The 14,714-nt window shown below is 35.3% G+C and overlaps 1 protein-coding gene and 1 pseudogene across 3 annotated transcripts in view; both read left to right on the plus strand.

The window, feature by feature from the left end:
* Positions 1 to 5,060, plus strand: part of MINDY3 (MINDY lysine 48 deubiquitinase 3) — an 82,870-nt gene extending 77,810 nt beyond the window's left edge. For all 3 annotated transcript variants that reach the window (XM_059184046.1, XM_059184047.1, XM_059184048.1), the window contains 2 exons: positions 2,464 to 2,535; positions 4,092 to 5,060. In XM_059184046.1, coding sequence (XP_059040029.1) covers positions 2,464 to 2,535; positions 4,092 to 4,241 — 222 coding nt within the window. In that variant the 3' untranslated portion in view covers positions 4,242 to 5,060. The remainder of the gene's footprint in view (positions 1 to 2,463; positions 2,536 to 4,091) is intronic.
* Positions 5,061 to 10,733: 5,673 nt separating this feature from the next.
* Positions 10,734 to 11,923, plus strand: LOC131838240 (large ribosomal subunit protein uL18-like; annotated as a pseudogene).
* The last annotated feature ends 2,791 nt before the right edge of the window (positions 11,924 to 14,714 follow it).

Consider the following 14,714-nt stretch of genomic DNA (forward strand, 5'->3'; position numbering starts at 1 on the left):
GCATTAACTTTATAACATTAAATTTAAAATTATTGCACTAAATTTGGGGGCAGATTTTGAAAAGTGCTTGGGAAGGATAAACAAAGTGGGATAGTTACCAGCTCTTGAAAATCTGCATCTCAGATGTGATTCATTACATGATAGTACTTATAAATATTTTAAGAACTTATTAGTTCAAGAAATTAAATTTTTAATTGTATTATTCCTTGAGATAATTAAAGAGAATTTTAGTCCCCTGGTCTTTCAAAATGTAATCTCCAAAAGCTTGTTAGAAATGCAATTTCTCAGGTCCCTCCTCCAGGGGATTCTCATGGTGCCAGACTTGCTGCTTCAGAGAAAGACTGGGCACATTCCCGCCCGCTCACCTGCTTCTGAACTTTCTGGGGCACATCCCTTCTGACCATGGTCCACACCACTGAGACCTCTTTATACTGCTTTGTACCTGACCAATTTTGTGAAAGTCAGTAAACCTTTAATCAAGTAAAGTTGCAAAATGGGTCAGAAGGGCAGCCAGGAAAATATTTATCTAACTTCAGTGATCTCTACAAACATTTAAAGTAGGTGCGAGGGAAGAGCAACTTCTTTGCCTAAAGGAGAGGCAGAGTGGAGAGGGAGGGAGGTTGGGGGGCTGCAGAGGAATCCAGAAGCATTTCAAGGCAATTTATTTATAATAAGAATAGCAGAAGCAACTTCCATTTTTTTAAAGCTCATAACTATGGCCCAGGTACTGTGTCCCTTATAAATTAGGTACTATTTCCCCTCCATTTTGGCAATAAGGAAATTGAGGATTAGAAAATGTAAAACAATAGCTTGAGGTCACACAGCTAGACAGTGGCTAATGGAGCAGCCCCGGGATAGGTATTGCGCCACTGTGTTACAATTACCTTCTGTTGATATTTTGCATTTTCTGCCAGTTGTTCATGAGTGGAACTAAAGAATATAAATTGTGTATCTATTCCAGTGAAATATTTGCTTTCTAAGTTAAAGTACATTAACTCTGAAAATAAACAGCCAAATTATCTAAGTAACTAATTCCATCAACTCATGTATGCAATTAAGAAAATTATCACATTTTTGATTTTTCTATTTTTTAGAAAGCATTTTGAGTAAGATACAAGAGTTATAAGCTTAGATTTATTAGATTTTTTTTTTTTTTAAGATTTTATTTATTTGAGGAGAGAGAGCATGTAGGGGGAAGGGACAGAGGGAGAAGCAGACTCCCCGGCAAGCAGCAAGCCCGATGCAAGGCTCCTCCTCAGGACCCCGGGACCAGGACCTGAGCCGAAAGCAGACACTTCACTGACTGAGCCATCCAAGCGTCCCGATTTATTAGATCTCTTTTCTCAATTTTTAAGAATTCAAAAGAGGCAACAGAGTCTTTTCATGGGAAAATGACTATTACGTTTGTCTACAACAGAAAAGTCAGACAACTGAGTAGTTGGAGAAATGGCATAAAAGCTAGACTGGTTCTGTATTTTAGGATTCTTGGTTGCAAATCACAGCCTGAGTTGACACAAGTGGGAAGGAAAGGTAAGAACTGTGAGGAATCGCTTACAGGCATTCAGGAACTGAAGCAGGGAGGACGGGGGCGGGCTGCCCCTCTCCCGTGGATTCTCTAGAAAATCGAGCCACTGTTGCCAGCAGCTCTCTTCTCTGAGTTACAAAATGGAACAGATTCTAATGTGGACGAGGACCAGCTTTTGTCCCATGCATATCCTTATATCAGTCAGTTAAGGCAAAGGACACGAGGCCCTAGGCCCTGAGGGAGATCACTGGAGCCAGGTACCTTAGGTGGGGCCAGACCATTGATGGCCTTGAATAAGAGGTTAAGAGAATTGGACTTGATCTTTAGCGAAGGTTAAGGCAGTAAGGCTAACATGATCAGATTTCCTGTAAGTTTAGTAAAATGGGAATTTATAGGATTTCACTTCTTTATTGGTTATTATTAAAGGCTCTAAGTGTAATTCGCATCTTCATTTCCCACCAGGCTCTTTTCACTGTTTAGAAGTTGACAATATTTAGATGGGAGAGGGTGGGTGGAAACCCTTTCCTTTGTAAGCCAGTGGAAAACACTGGTACATAGATGTCTGTCTGCAAGCTGACGAAGAGTGACATTACTGCTCTTACGTATTTATTGAGAGGAACAAATTATTTACAACCAGAAAAAGGTAAGATTTTAGGAAACATTTTTGTTTTTTAGAACCTTGTCCTTTAAAAAAAAATAAACCAGAAGAGCTTATAATAAATATCAGTACTTCCCCATTTTACAGCATCTTCCCCAGAATCCACTAGTTAAGTTTTTATGTTTTTTAGTAGATAAGGTCTTAAGTTTCTTGCTTCAGCAAATGATTCCCCCATCAAAGTATATGGATTTAAGAAACTTGAATTTTCCTTTCAACTACATTTTCCTTTCGAAGTATAAAAGTAAGCTTTAAAGTTTTAATAGTATTTTATTTATAATAGGGCTCCAGTGGTCCAGAGTCTTTTACTGTCTATCACTACAATGGATTGAAGCAGTCAAATTATAATGAGAAGGTATGAGCATTCAGAGTAATTTGTCTTCGCCTTAATTTGGTAAATATGAGTCTGTAACAAGGTTTGATTCCCATAAAATTGTCCAAGAGTCTTTTACTCTCTTTACTGCTACAGCATATTTCAGAACTGGTTGTATTTTGGTTTGATCAGTATATGTTAGTCATTGAGATCTTCATTAGTGTTTTGGAACAATAGTTTCACTGTGACAAAACAGCTACATTTACATACATTTTGTTACTCTCGGCTGTATCGATATTACTAGATCAGATTTTGCCCATAAAATAGGTCCTGTTTTATCTGATAATTGTAATAACTTGAGTTAAATGCTTTGTGGACCATTTTTCAGAAAAGATTATACTGTGGAGAGTTGAAAAATGTGAGTTGTAGTCTCATTGTATTAAATTGATTTCATCATAGAGAGTAATATATTAATGCAAATAAGAATTACAAATGTGTTTTTATGAAAACTCCCAGTTAAAACTAATAAAGTTATTTCTTTAGGCTGCTCAGATAGATTAGAGCTTTTATATTGGAAGAACATAATTAGAACAATCCTGTGTACCAAACACTAATATATAAAAATACATATACTTTGGAAGAAGACAGTCTGTATCTATTCCTTTTAAATTATACATTTGGAATTTCCCTTCCTACAAAAAGAGATTAATGACGGACTCGTTTAATATACACAGTAAGCTCTTTTAATGAGTTAGGGTATTAGTATATTATTTCACAGACAGTCCTAAAAGTTTTTTGCAATTAAATCAGAATAAAACTTGTTTCTAGTATCCATCTGCCCATGTATATTTTATATGATCATCACAACTGTATATAAACTACTTGGCTAGTTTTACCTACCAGACTTTTTCTACTGTTTGATTTTTGTTTCTGCCCTGACAGCCGCCTTAATTTTTTTCCCATGGTTTTTCATGTAGTACGGAATACACTCATGAATAGCATTTTATAATTACAAAAGCAGATTTCATTGACAAACATCCAGTTTGCTCCTATCTGTGGAAATTTTAACCCTTTCAAATTTTAAAAGGTGAACTCCTCCTCTGAATATATAGCTCTTTTTCTATTATAGCTTCTAATCTCATGAGACAGCATGACCATTCCAGTGCCTCCATATTAAAGCAGTAAGAACTATATGTTATATAAATAAACATTTCTTCCAACTGATATGTTATTTAAAGGATGGTATTTTTTCTTTATCAGAAACAACCTGCATGTATTTTAGGATTCACATGTTTTTGAAGTCATGATCTTAATATCTAAAAATGAACTGCCAAGCTATGAGTTAAAATGTGTATCACCATCTTGTTTCCAAATACATTTTTACATTAACTAGTAAGCAAATATTCTTGCTCATAATATCTATCAAAATAAAATTAAAGTTCCATATGAAATAATATGCAAGGCCTGAATAAATATTATATATATATATATATATATATATATATATATATATATATATGCAAGGCCTTACTTGCTAGCCCATGCAAAGTTCTCTGTCCTTCTTAAGACTGACCTCTGTGGCTTTCTTTGTTCAACAGGTAATGTATGTTGAAGGGACCGCAGTTGTTATGGGTTTTGAAGATCCTATGCTACAAACAGATGACACTCCCATTAAACGCTGTCTCCAAACCAAATGGCCATACATTGAATTACTGTGGACCACAGATCGCTCTCCTTCACTAAACTAATTTGCCTATTTATAAGGAAGATTGTAATAGCAGATGTTGAAAGAGGGATGCAAGACTGGCAGTTGGCTACATGAAGCTATACACTGGTATCATTGATTAACTGTAAATAACAATTAAAAACACATTTTCAGTGTTTAAGATATGTTTAAATTATTTGTTTTAAAGCTTTATGTTAAAGGTTACCCTATTTTAAGTCTTTGTGTGAAATTTACTAGCAAAACTAAGCTTTAATCAGAGTTCATCACTTTTACAGTCAGATAATTGGTCATTTATTGAATTATAAACATCCTAATACTATACAGCATTTATATATTGAGTATCAAAGTTACTATTTATAAACTACTTTGGGTTTTTATTTCATTCAGACATATTTTATGGTTTCAATGATTCTGGCTTGCAGTCTATCAGCCTCCACATTGAAATGCACAAGAGTTAAATCTTTGTTGTTTCTTCTCTAAAATCTGGTTTCCATTAGGAATACTGATAAATTATCAACCTGGATTCTTTGCCAATTGGCTTAGCTCTGGCATGTTTATAAAAAGTAGAAACTATAAGGGAACATTACCATTTATTCACTGATATATAGAGGCTGTATTTCAAAAAAAATGATAGGTAAGAGAATCTGTTTGATAGTCTTAACACTGTTAACTCACTGTATTGCCAAATACACTTTTCCAAATTTGTCCCAGCAGCCCTGTAAGCCAGCTTTCTTGTATATTTATGTGATAAATGCATGAGAACATCTGTTATTACATTAGTATATTGCATTATTTATTACAATCCTAGTGGATGGCTAAATAAACACTTTTTTTTCTTTAACTGTAGCTTGGCAGTTTTTACATTAGTGACTCAAAAGAAGCTAATACTTAACGGTGTTTCTGCCCACCAATCCTTAGACTATATCATAGAACAAATGCCTAATGGACTTCTACAACCTTGAAAAGGAGACCAAACTGTACACTGACAAAAGAATTCTGTAACTTACTTGTCAGCCAGGAGTACTAGAAGCTCAGGAGGCAAAGTTACAGAAAGGCCCACCCTGTTTATTTTAGAGAGAGATTTTACTTTATTTCAGTAAGTTTGTTGCCCAGCAATTTGAAAGGTGAATAGCTAGAATTACTTTCTTTCCTTCACTTGAGAAGCATTTGTCAAGTGTACTCTTAGGAATTTAATAACTGAATTTCATGGACACCTGTGTGGCTCAGTTGGTTAAGCGTCTGCCTTCAACTCAGGTCATGTTCTCATGCTCCTGGAATCGAGTCCCACATTGGGCTCTCACTCAGCGGAGCCTGCTTCATCTCCCTCACTTCCACTCTCTCAAATAAATAAAATCTTAAAAAAAAAAAAAACCTAAATTTTACCTTTATTATTTAGCTAAATATGTTTGTATTCGCTCTGTGAATTTGGGGTTTTATTTAAATTTTATTTTTATAAATGTTAATGGTTCCAGTATAAGGTTTATAGCATAAGAAAAGAGTGGAACAAGATTTTATGTATGATTTTTGGTGACATTATGTTCAAGAGTGTGATACAAGCTACTAGAATTACAGCTGTACAATGTCTTTGTTATTAATGTTGGCTGCTTCCAAATGTATATAAAACACAATATGCTAACTCTGGTCCCAAATTCCATAGGATTATGAAGAAGCATAGATTTTCTCATAAACATTGAACCTACAAAATAGTGTTTACTTTTTTACGATTATATAACAAACCATCCCAAAAACTTCATGACATAAAACAATTGTTTTACAAATTCTTTGGCTGTGGACTTTAAACAGCACAGTAGGGAGGGCTTATCTGCTTCTCAATCTAGAGTCTCAGCTTAGAGAGTGGAGGGATCTTTACTCACATGACTGGACCTTAGCTCCATCTAAGGGACAGATATGGAACACATAAAGCTGTGGATACATTTTCCTTCCACATGTATGTGAGATGCTTACCAAGATCAATAATATGCTGGGCCATAAAGCAGTCTAGAGAAACCCCCAAAAGTTGGGTAATTAAGCAGCACATTTCTGAATAACCCGAGATTCAAAGGGAAATCAGAAGTTAGAACATGTTTTACTGAATGAAAATAAAACAGCAAAAATTATGGATGTGACTATAGCAATGCTTAGAGGGAAATGAATGGCTTTAAATATATTATTAAAATAAAGGTTTGAAAATTGGAAAGCTAAGCTTTCATCTCAAAACAAACTCAAAATAAACCAAAGAAAGTAAACAAGATAAAAAGATGTATTCACATATAAAAGGATGAATTTGTACCCCTACCTCACACCATATGCAAAACATAACTTAAAATGATCAGAGGTCCAATTGTAAGAGCTAAAACTATAAAATTCCTAGAAGACACAGGAGTAAGTCTTCATGAGCTTGAACCCATAGTATGGTTTCTCAAAATACCAAATACAACAAGATTGGACTTCACCAAAACTAAAACCTTTGTGTGTCAAAGAGCATTATGAAGAACAGAAATATTTTCTCCCCATTCTATGGGGAGAAACCATATGTATCAGGGAATTTGTATCTAGAATATGTAAAGAATGCATAATTCAAGTAAAAAACAAGTAGTTTTCAGTGGGCAAATGATTTGAAAAGCTTTATCTCCAAAGATGATACATAAATGTCCATCTAGTAAACACATGAAAAGATGCTCAACATATAGCCATTAAGCAAAATCAAAATCGCAAAATAACCATGTCACACCCACTAGGATATTTAAAAATCAAAGAAGACAAGAATTGGCAAAGATTAGAGAAACTGGGATCTTCATGTTGATGAGGATATGAAATGGTGAAGTCACTTCAGAAAAACGGTTGTACAGTTTCTCAAAAAGTTAAACACAGCATATGATCCAGCCATTCAATCCTAGCTACATAATTTGTACAAAACATTTATACAAAATCTTTTATGTGGGTATTCATAGCAATGCTTTTCATACTAAAATGGCAACAACCAAATTGTCCATCAAATGATGGATGGATAAATATAGTATACACGTATACAACTGAAAATTATTTGACAGAAAGAATTCCACATGCTACAATATAGATGAACCTTGAAAACATTACAATAAGTTAAAGAAGGCTGTCACAAAAAGATCATCTATTATATGATTCTATTTCTGTGAAATGTCCAGAATGGGCAAGCCATAGAAACAGCAATGGGATTAGCAGTCACCAGGGGTTGAGAATATTGGAATACAGAACTGAAAGCAAATGCTTCCAAACACTGATGAGAAAATAATACAAATTGTAAACCAGTACCCCCAGGAAATAGACAAAACAGTATTTATTTTATGAAGCCAAAATTGTGCTGAAACAAGACCAGAACCTGACAAAGACTTTACAAGAAAGATTACAACCAAATATTTCCTATGATCATCAGCACAAAGATCCTATACAAATATTAAACCCATGAATAAATTTGTGTGTGTGTGTGCGTGTTTGTGTATGTATACAATGTGCTTATATGTAATACATAACTAGTGAGTACTGCAGAAGTATTAAGTTTATTTAAGATTAATAAATCTGTAGCTTAACATTAACAGATAAATAATGGTAAGAAACTAGAAATCAATTTTAAGAACTGGAAAAAATACAAACAAATGGAGGCTAAATAATATGCTACTACACATCCAAAATGTCAAGAAATCAAAGAGGGAAGCAAAAAATACCTGGAGAGAAATTATAAACACTACAGTTTAAAATGTTTGGGCTATAGCAAAAGCAGCTCTAAGAAGGAAGTATATAGCCTATGTCTAAAGAAAACAGCCCTACATTAGTAGAAGCAAGGAAATACTAAAGATCAGAACAGAAATAAAAGAAAGAAAACTAAAAAAATAATAGAAAAGATCAATGAAACTAAGAGCAGATTCTTGGAAAAGATTTTAAAAAATAGTGACAAAACCTTATACTACTCAAGATAAAAAGAAATTCAAATAAAATCAGCAGTAAAAGAAAAGTTACAACTAACACCAAAGAAATACAAAAGATGTTAAGAGACTATTATGAATAATATTATCTTCCAACAAACTGGATAAGCTAGGAGATGTGAAAAAAACACAACTTCTAAGACTGAATCAGGATGAAATAGACTATCTACAAAGACTTATTACTAGTAACCAAGTTGAGTCGGTTAAGAAAAAAAATCTCCCCACCAACAAAAGTGCAGGACCAGATGACATCATTGGTCCATCCTACTTAACATTTACAGACAAGTTAATACATACACTTCTCAAACTATTCCAAATAAATACAAGAGGAAGAAAGGCTCCCAATCAGTCTAGGAAGCCAGCATTAACCTGATATCCAAACCAGACAAAGACACTACAAAAAAAAAAAAAAAATTATAGACCAGTGCCTCTGAGGAACATAGATACAAAAGCCCTCAACAAAATATTAGCAAATTCAAAAAATACATTAAGAGGATCATTTAACACAACCCAATGAAATTTATTCCAATGATTTAGTATTTGCAAAGAAATTAACAAGATATACCACATTAAGAAAATGAAAGATAAAAAGCATATGATCATCTCAATAGACGCAGAAAAAGCATTTGACAAAATTCAATATCCATTCATAAAAACTCTCAACAAAGAAGGCATAGAGGAAACATAATAAAGACCATTATAACAAACCCATAGCTTACATCATACTTAATAGTGAAAAACTAAAAGCTTTTACCCAAGAATATCAACAAGAAAAAAATGTCCACTCTCTCCACTTTTATTCAGTATAGTACTGGGTGTTCTAGCCACAGCAATCAGACAGGAAAAAGAAAAGCATCCAAATTGGTAAGGAAGAAGTAAAACAATTTGCAGATGACATGATACTATAAATAATATACTTTATATACTATATATATAAATAAACATATACTACAAATAGAAAACCCTCAAGACTCTACCAAAAAAAAAAAAAAAAAAAGAAAACCACAGGCCCAAAATCTTATGACAGTTTATTCAGTTCCACTCAGTAAACTGGAACTTAACCCCTAATTCAACCTCCACCAGAAACACAGTCTTAACTGGTCAGTCAGGAATTTTCTGGTCAGCATCAATGAGGTGACTTGCCACACAGGCCATCTTCATCTCCAAAGGAAGAGTGGGATGCAAAATAAGATCCCCTGATCTTCCTTGTTAGGGAAGGTGATCTTGCCTTAAATAATCCTTTTATTTTGCTAGTAACTTTCTTGGCCTACCCTCCTTCCTATAAAAACCTTCCATTTTGTACAGCTCCTCAAAGCCTCCCTCTGTTTACTAGATGGGATGCTGCTTGATTCATGAGCCATTTAATAAAACCAGTTATATGTTTAAATTTTACTTGGTTGAATGTTTGTTATTTAACAGATTTAATAGCAGTAATGGGATCCTAAGTGAACTCCAATAGCATTCATTGACAAAAAACACGGGCATGGAACTCAAGAAGCTTTTGAGTCCACTTTCCTGCTATTTCTGAGAGCTGCAGGTAAACTCCTCTCAGTTGTGAGCACCACTGTTATCTTAAATTTGAGCTTCCAAACTAGTTGTATTTCCTTCACAGAGCAGGTCAGCTTGAGAGGACAGACAGGCCAGAAACCCAAAATGAGCTGGCAGTTTTGCACAGGGCCCAACTGAGGCAGCAGAAGGATCCACCAGAACTAAGCCCTAGCCTTTCATACCACAATTCCCCAGGTGGAAAACCTCAGTAAGGTTCCATGGGAATTGGTGGTGCATAAAGGGCTTCTTGTGTCCCAGACACAGTAACATCTCTTGATTACTGCAGAGACATTAAGGTGCAAGTTTGTCTTGTTTTGTGTAGATAAAAGCTATTGCTGGGGCGCCTGGGGGGCCCAGTGGGTTAAAGCCTCTGCCTTCGGCTCAGGTCATGATCCCCGGGTCCTGGGATCGAGTCCTGCATCAGGCTCCCTGCTCGTTAGGGAGCCTGCTTCTGTCTCTCTCTCTCTCTCTCTCTCTCTCTCTCTGCCTGCCTCTCTGTCTACTTGTGAACTCTGTTAAATAAATAAAATCTTTAAAAAAAAAAAAGCTATTGCTAATAGGGCTCTTGGAGGAGAAAAAGCTTCAAACATTAGTGGGCACAGGCTAAGCATGTAAAGGCTGTTAAGGGGCTTCCCACCTTTAGAAGACTCCCATAACAGAACATGTTGCTCACAGAATGGGTTAGAATGACACTATGTCACCCACTGAACTCAAGAAAACTTCTGTGCAATGAGCTCCACTGTGAATCACCCACAATTTCCAACCCTGAGGCACACCTGTTCTAGGTGTTAGTTTGGCTTTGAGAAAACCAAAGGCTTAGCTAATGGGATGCTTACATTCTCAAGAGTCAAGCATACCACTTTCCAGCACACCTATATAGTTTACGTCTTAGAACTATAGTCCCAGAAATTGCAGATAACTAGCAAAAACAGCAAAATCTTACTAAGCTTGTTTCAAGTTACCAAGAATTACTAAGCTTGGTAATTCAAGATAAAAATAAGTACAACACACCTAAATACAGGATGATAGTTCGTGTAACCAACAGAGATATCATCTGTCAGATTGCTTATGCCGCATAGAAGGAGATATGATAGTTTGTGCATCTTCTGCTCATGAACTCCCAAAGTATGGTGTGAAAGTTGGCCTGACAAATTATGCTGCAGCATATTGTACGGGCCTGCTGCTGGCCCGCAGGCTCCTTAATAGGTTTAGCATGGACAAGATCTATGAAGGCCAAGTGGAAGTGACTGGAGATGAATACAATGTGGAAAGCATTGATGGTCAACCTGGTGCCTTCACCTGCTATTTGGATGCAGGGCTTGCCAGAACTACTACTGGAAATAAAATTTTGGGGGCCCTCAAGGGAGCAGTGGATGGAGGCTGGTCTATCCCTCACAGTACCAAACGATTCCCTGGTTATGATTCAGAAAGCAAGGAATTCAATGCAGAAGTACATCGAAAGCACATCATGGGTCAGAATGTTGCAGATTATATGCGTTACCTAATGGAAGAAGATGAAGATGCATATAAGAAACAATTCTCTCAATACATAAAGAACAACATAACTCCAGACATGATGGAGATGTATAAGAAAGCTCATGCTGCTATACGAGAGAACCCAGTCTATGAGAAGAAGCCTAAGAAAGAAATTAAAAAGAAGAGGTGGAGAGAAAGACAACTATCATATGATCTCCCTGATATGAGGAAGTGGTGATGCAACATGGGGGCTTAAGTGGGTAGGAGAAGAATCAATGAAACAAGATGGGATTGAGAGGGAGACAAACCATAAGTGACTCTTAATCTCACAAAACAAACTGAGGGTTGCTGGGCGGAGGGGGGTTGGGAGAAGGGGGGTGGGGTTATGGACATTGGGGAGGGTATGTGCTTTGGTGAGTGCTGTGAAGTGTGTAAACCTGGCGATTCACAGACCTGTACCCCTGGGGATAAAAATACAGGTTTATAAAAAAAAATAAAAAATTAAAAAAAAAAAAAAAAAGAAGAGGTGGAATCGTCCCAAAATGTCTCTTGCCCAAAAGAAAGATCGGGTAGCTCAGAAGAAGGCAAGCTTCCTTCAAGCTCAAGAGCAGGCTGCTGAGAGCTAATAAACCAAACCACAACTTTCTATGAAGATTTTTCAGATAAAGACAATAATAAACTTATTCATCAAGCAGAAAAAAAAAAAAAAAAATTGGCTTGGTAACCATTAGGTGGAGAGGGAGGTAGGCAAAATAAGGCCAGACAGAAACGTGGGTTAATTCCATTTGCACCTAGGGTCCTACAAACCTGCTGCCAGTCCTCAGGGGAATTAGGACTTAAGACTGCAATGGTCATTTTGAGGAGCATTCCAATTAGTAAGATCACTTAAGAAATGCACTTGAAGGCAAGGGTTCCAGTTAAATAGAATGGGATACCTATTTTAACTGGCATGAAGAAGCCTCCTGAAGGTTTCAAATTTCCAAAGTACTTTCACTGAAATTCATTACCGAAAAAGAGGAAAAGATACCTAGAACAAAGGATTGTAAGACTGATATAACTCCTGATGTTCCCCTCTATCATTTGAGTACTCATCCTAGTAATTCTCTGTCTGAACTGTCTTTCCACTCTTGAGTGACTATTATGCAATTACCTTTTAAAATAATGCTACCCAGAGGGAAAGAAAGACATTCTAGCATAGATGAATGGAGGTTAGTCCTTAATATCATTTAGGTGGGAACCCAGTTCTTTGAGGAATTAAAAACTGCCCTTGTTCTACAAATCTAGTCTTGATAAAAGCAGGGCTGTGCTTCCAGAAGCGGTTCGAAGTCCGCCAATCCTTTGTGCCAATTCTGAAAACCTCGCCTGTGTGTCTCAAAAGGCTTTTAAGTATTGCAAAAATTCTGATCTTAAGGGAATCGAAGCCCTTCCAGGAGGAGTGTGCTTTATTCCCATTTTTTCCAAGGTCTTCCCCAGAACTCTCATCTAGACCATCTTTTTGATGGGGGTAATTCAGGTACATTTTAAATATTATATGTACTATATTTATAAAATATATATGCCAAAGTGGACATAAAAATCTTAACTGTGTTCTCCAAAGATAAAAAAGGGAAAGCTTTTTATCTGGGAAAGCTTAAACTATCTGGACAGGTAACTTTAACATATTCCATCTACCAGAAAAATAAATTTAGATCCAACTTTTATAACAATGGCAATAATTTTAAGACAGAAGCCATGATTATGATCTCTGGTTTCACATGTTCATGTGTATCTATGTGTATGTGTTATAGACGTGTGATGTTTTCTACCCCCAGATGTTATTGCTAAAATTAATTTGTAAGCTCTATTTAATTGGCTCAAAAAATTAAGCACCTATGTAATTAAACTTTCAAATGTAATAGACATAACCCAAATGTTATTCAAGTTCATAAGTTCTGGGGTCATCTTCAGTAAGTTAAATTTAAATCTGTTTTTAAAACAAACATGTTTAGAATTATCAATATTGAATATAATGCAGATAATCATCTTTTATTCTACTTGAATTTACCTGTTAAATTCACATTGTATCTTTTGCAATTTGTGAACAAAAAATGGCTTAGAATGATAGTTGCTTTTGTCTAGGTTTTAATGGAGTTTTCATAGGTAAACTAGACATAAATGTTAAGAACAAGTAGATGGAATAAAAATTTCTAAGTAAGCTTTTTAAATGGTTTCCCAAATCTTAATAACTTAAAACCTTGAAGGTTTGCTAAATGATAAGTTAAATTCACTGAAAATATTTGGGGTACCTGGCCTGGCTCAATGGAACATGCAACTCTTAATCTTGGGGATGTAGTTTCAAGCCCTGTGTTGGGTGTAGAGATCACTTAAAAGTAACATCTTTAAAAAAAAATTCATTGAAAAGTTAAAAAAAAGTTAAAATCTAGATCAATTCCCAATAAGATAATGCAACATTAGTTACTGTACCTAAGTTTATCTACTTTGGCTTCTTACTACAGAGAAACCAGAAGATAACTGGATGTGTTAGTGAGATATTGGAAAATTGAAAAAAGCATATGTTTCTAGAAATTATGAAATATATTCATAAATTTGCAAATTTAAAGAATGCTGGTAAAGCACTTTATAATCGTTCACTTCTTAGTTTTCACTAGAAATGAAGGTTTCTAAGCATTAAGAATTCAAAATAATATGTGTAATTAAATGTACTAAAAATAATAAGGAAAACATCTTTGTATGCCAGGAAAGCAGGATTGGTTTTCAGAAAGAGAAGGTATGAGAAATGAAAATACATACACTTTGTTGTTGAGGGAAAAGAAACAATTTAATCCTAAGGCAAATGTGATTATTTAAAGAGGAAAAACATCGGACAAAATCATAATATAAAAAGAAAATTGTACAAACTTGTGGAAAAGGCATCTTTAATGTGTGGTCAAGCTGGCTAAGATTAAAATGAATTTATTTTAAAATGAATTTTAATGTCAAAAGGAAGCTGCCACCATTTTAGAATTTGGTTTTCTTTCTGTTAAAAGGACAGTATTCTTGGACTTCTGGTCTGCTTCTGGCAACAGACTGTGAAAGTACATCTTTTAATTATTAAGTTCCGTGATTATCTGTGATCCAGTTTAGACAAGTGCTTTAAAAATTTTTAAAAAATATTGTTTCACAACCTTTCCCAAAATGAAATTCTAAGTGAAATCTTCTTAACCTGGAATATTCCAAAGGGCTTGTTAAAGTAACTGGGTTTATTTGGTATGTTAATTATAGGGAAAACACTGTCAATAAGTAATACTAAGCCTTTTTTACATCATAATTTTAAGATTGCAGCATGTGTAGAGTCCATTCTCCTTCTGCAAGAAACTGCCCCTCATTGCCAGACTTTTGTCATCCTGATGTCCTTTTAAAATGGCAATGGTGTGTTCCTGAGTCAGAAATTAAGAAGACTAAATCATGGCTCTAGCCGTCAGGGCCACAGGAAACCCAAGACAACCACTTAGTTCTTCCTGGAACCCTGACAA

Source organism: Mustela lutreola, chromosome 8 (assembly GCF_030435805.1).
Source record: "Mustela lutreola isolate mMusLut2 chromosome 8, mMusLut2.pri, whole genome shotgun sequence".
Taxonomy (NCBI): domain Eukaryota; kingdom Metazoa; phylum Chordata; class Mammalia; order Carnivora; family Mustelidae; genus Mustela; species Mustela lutreola.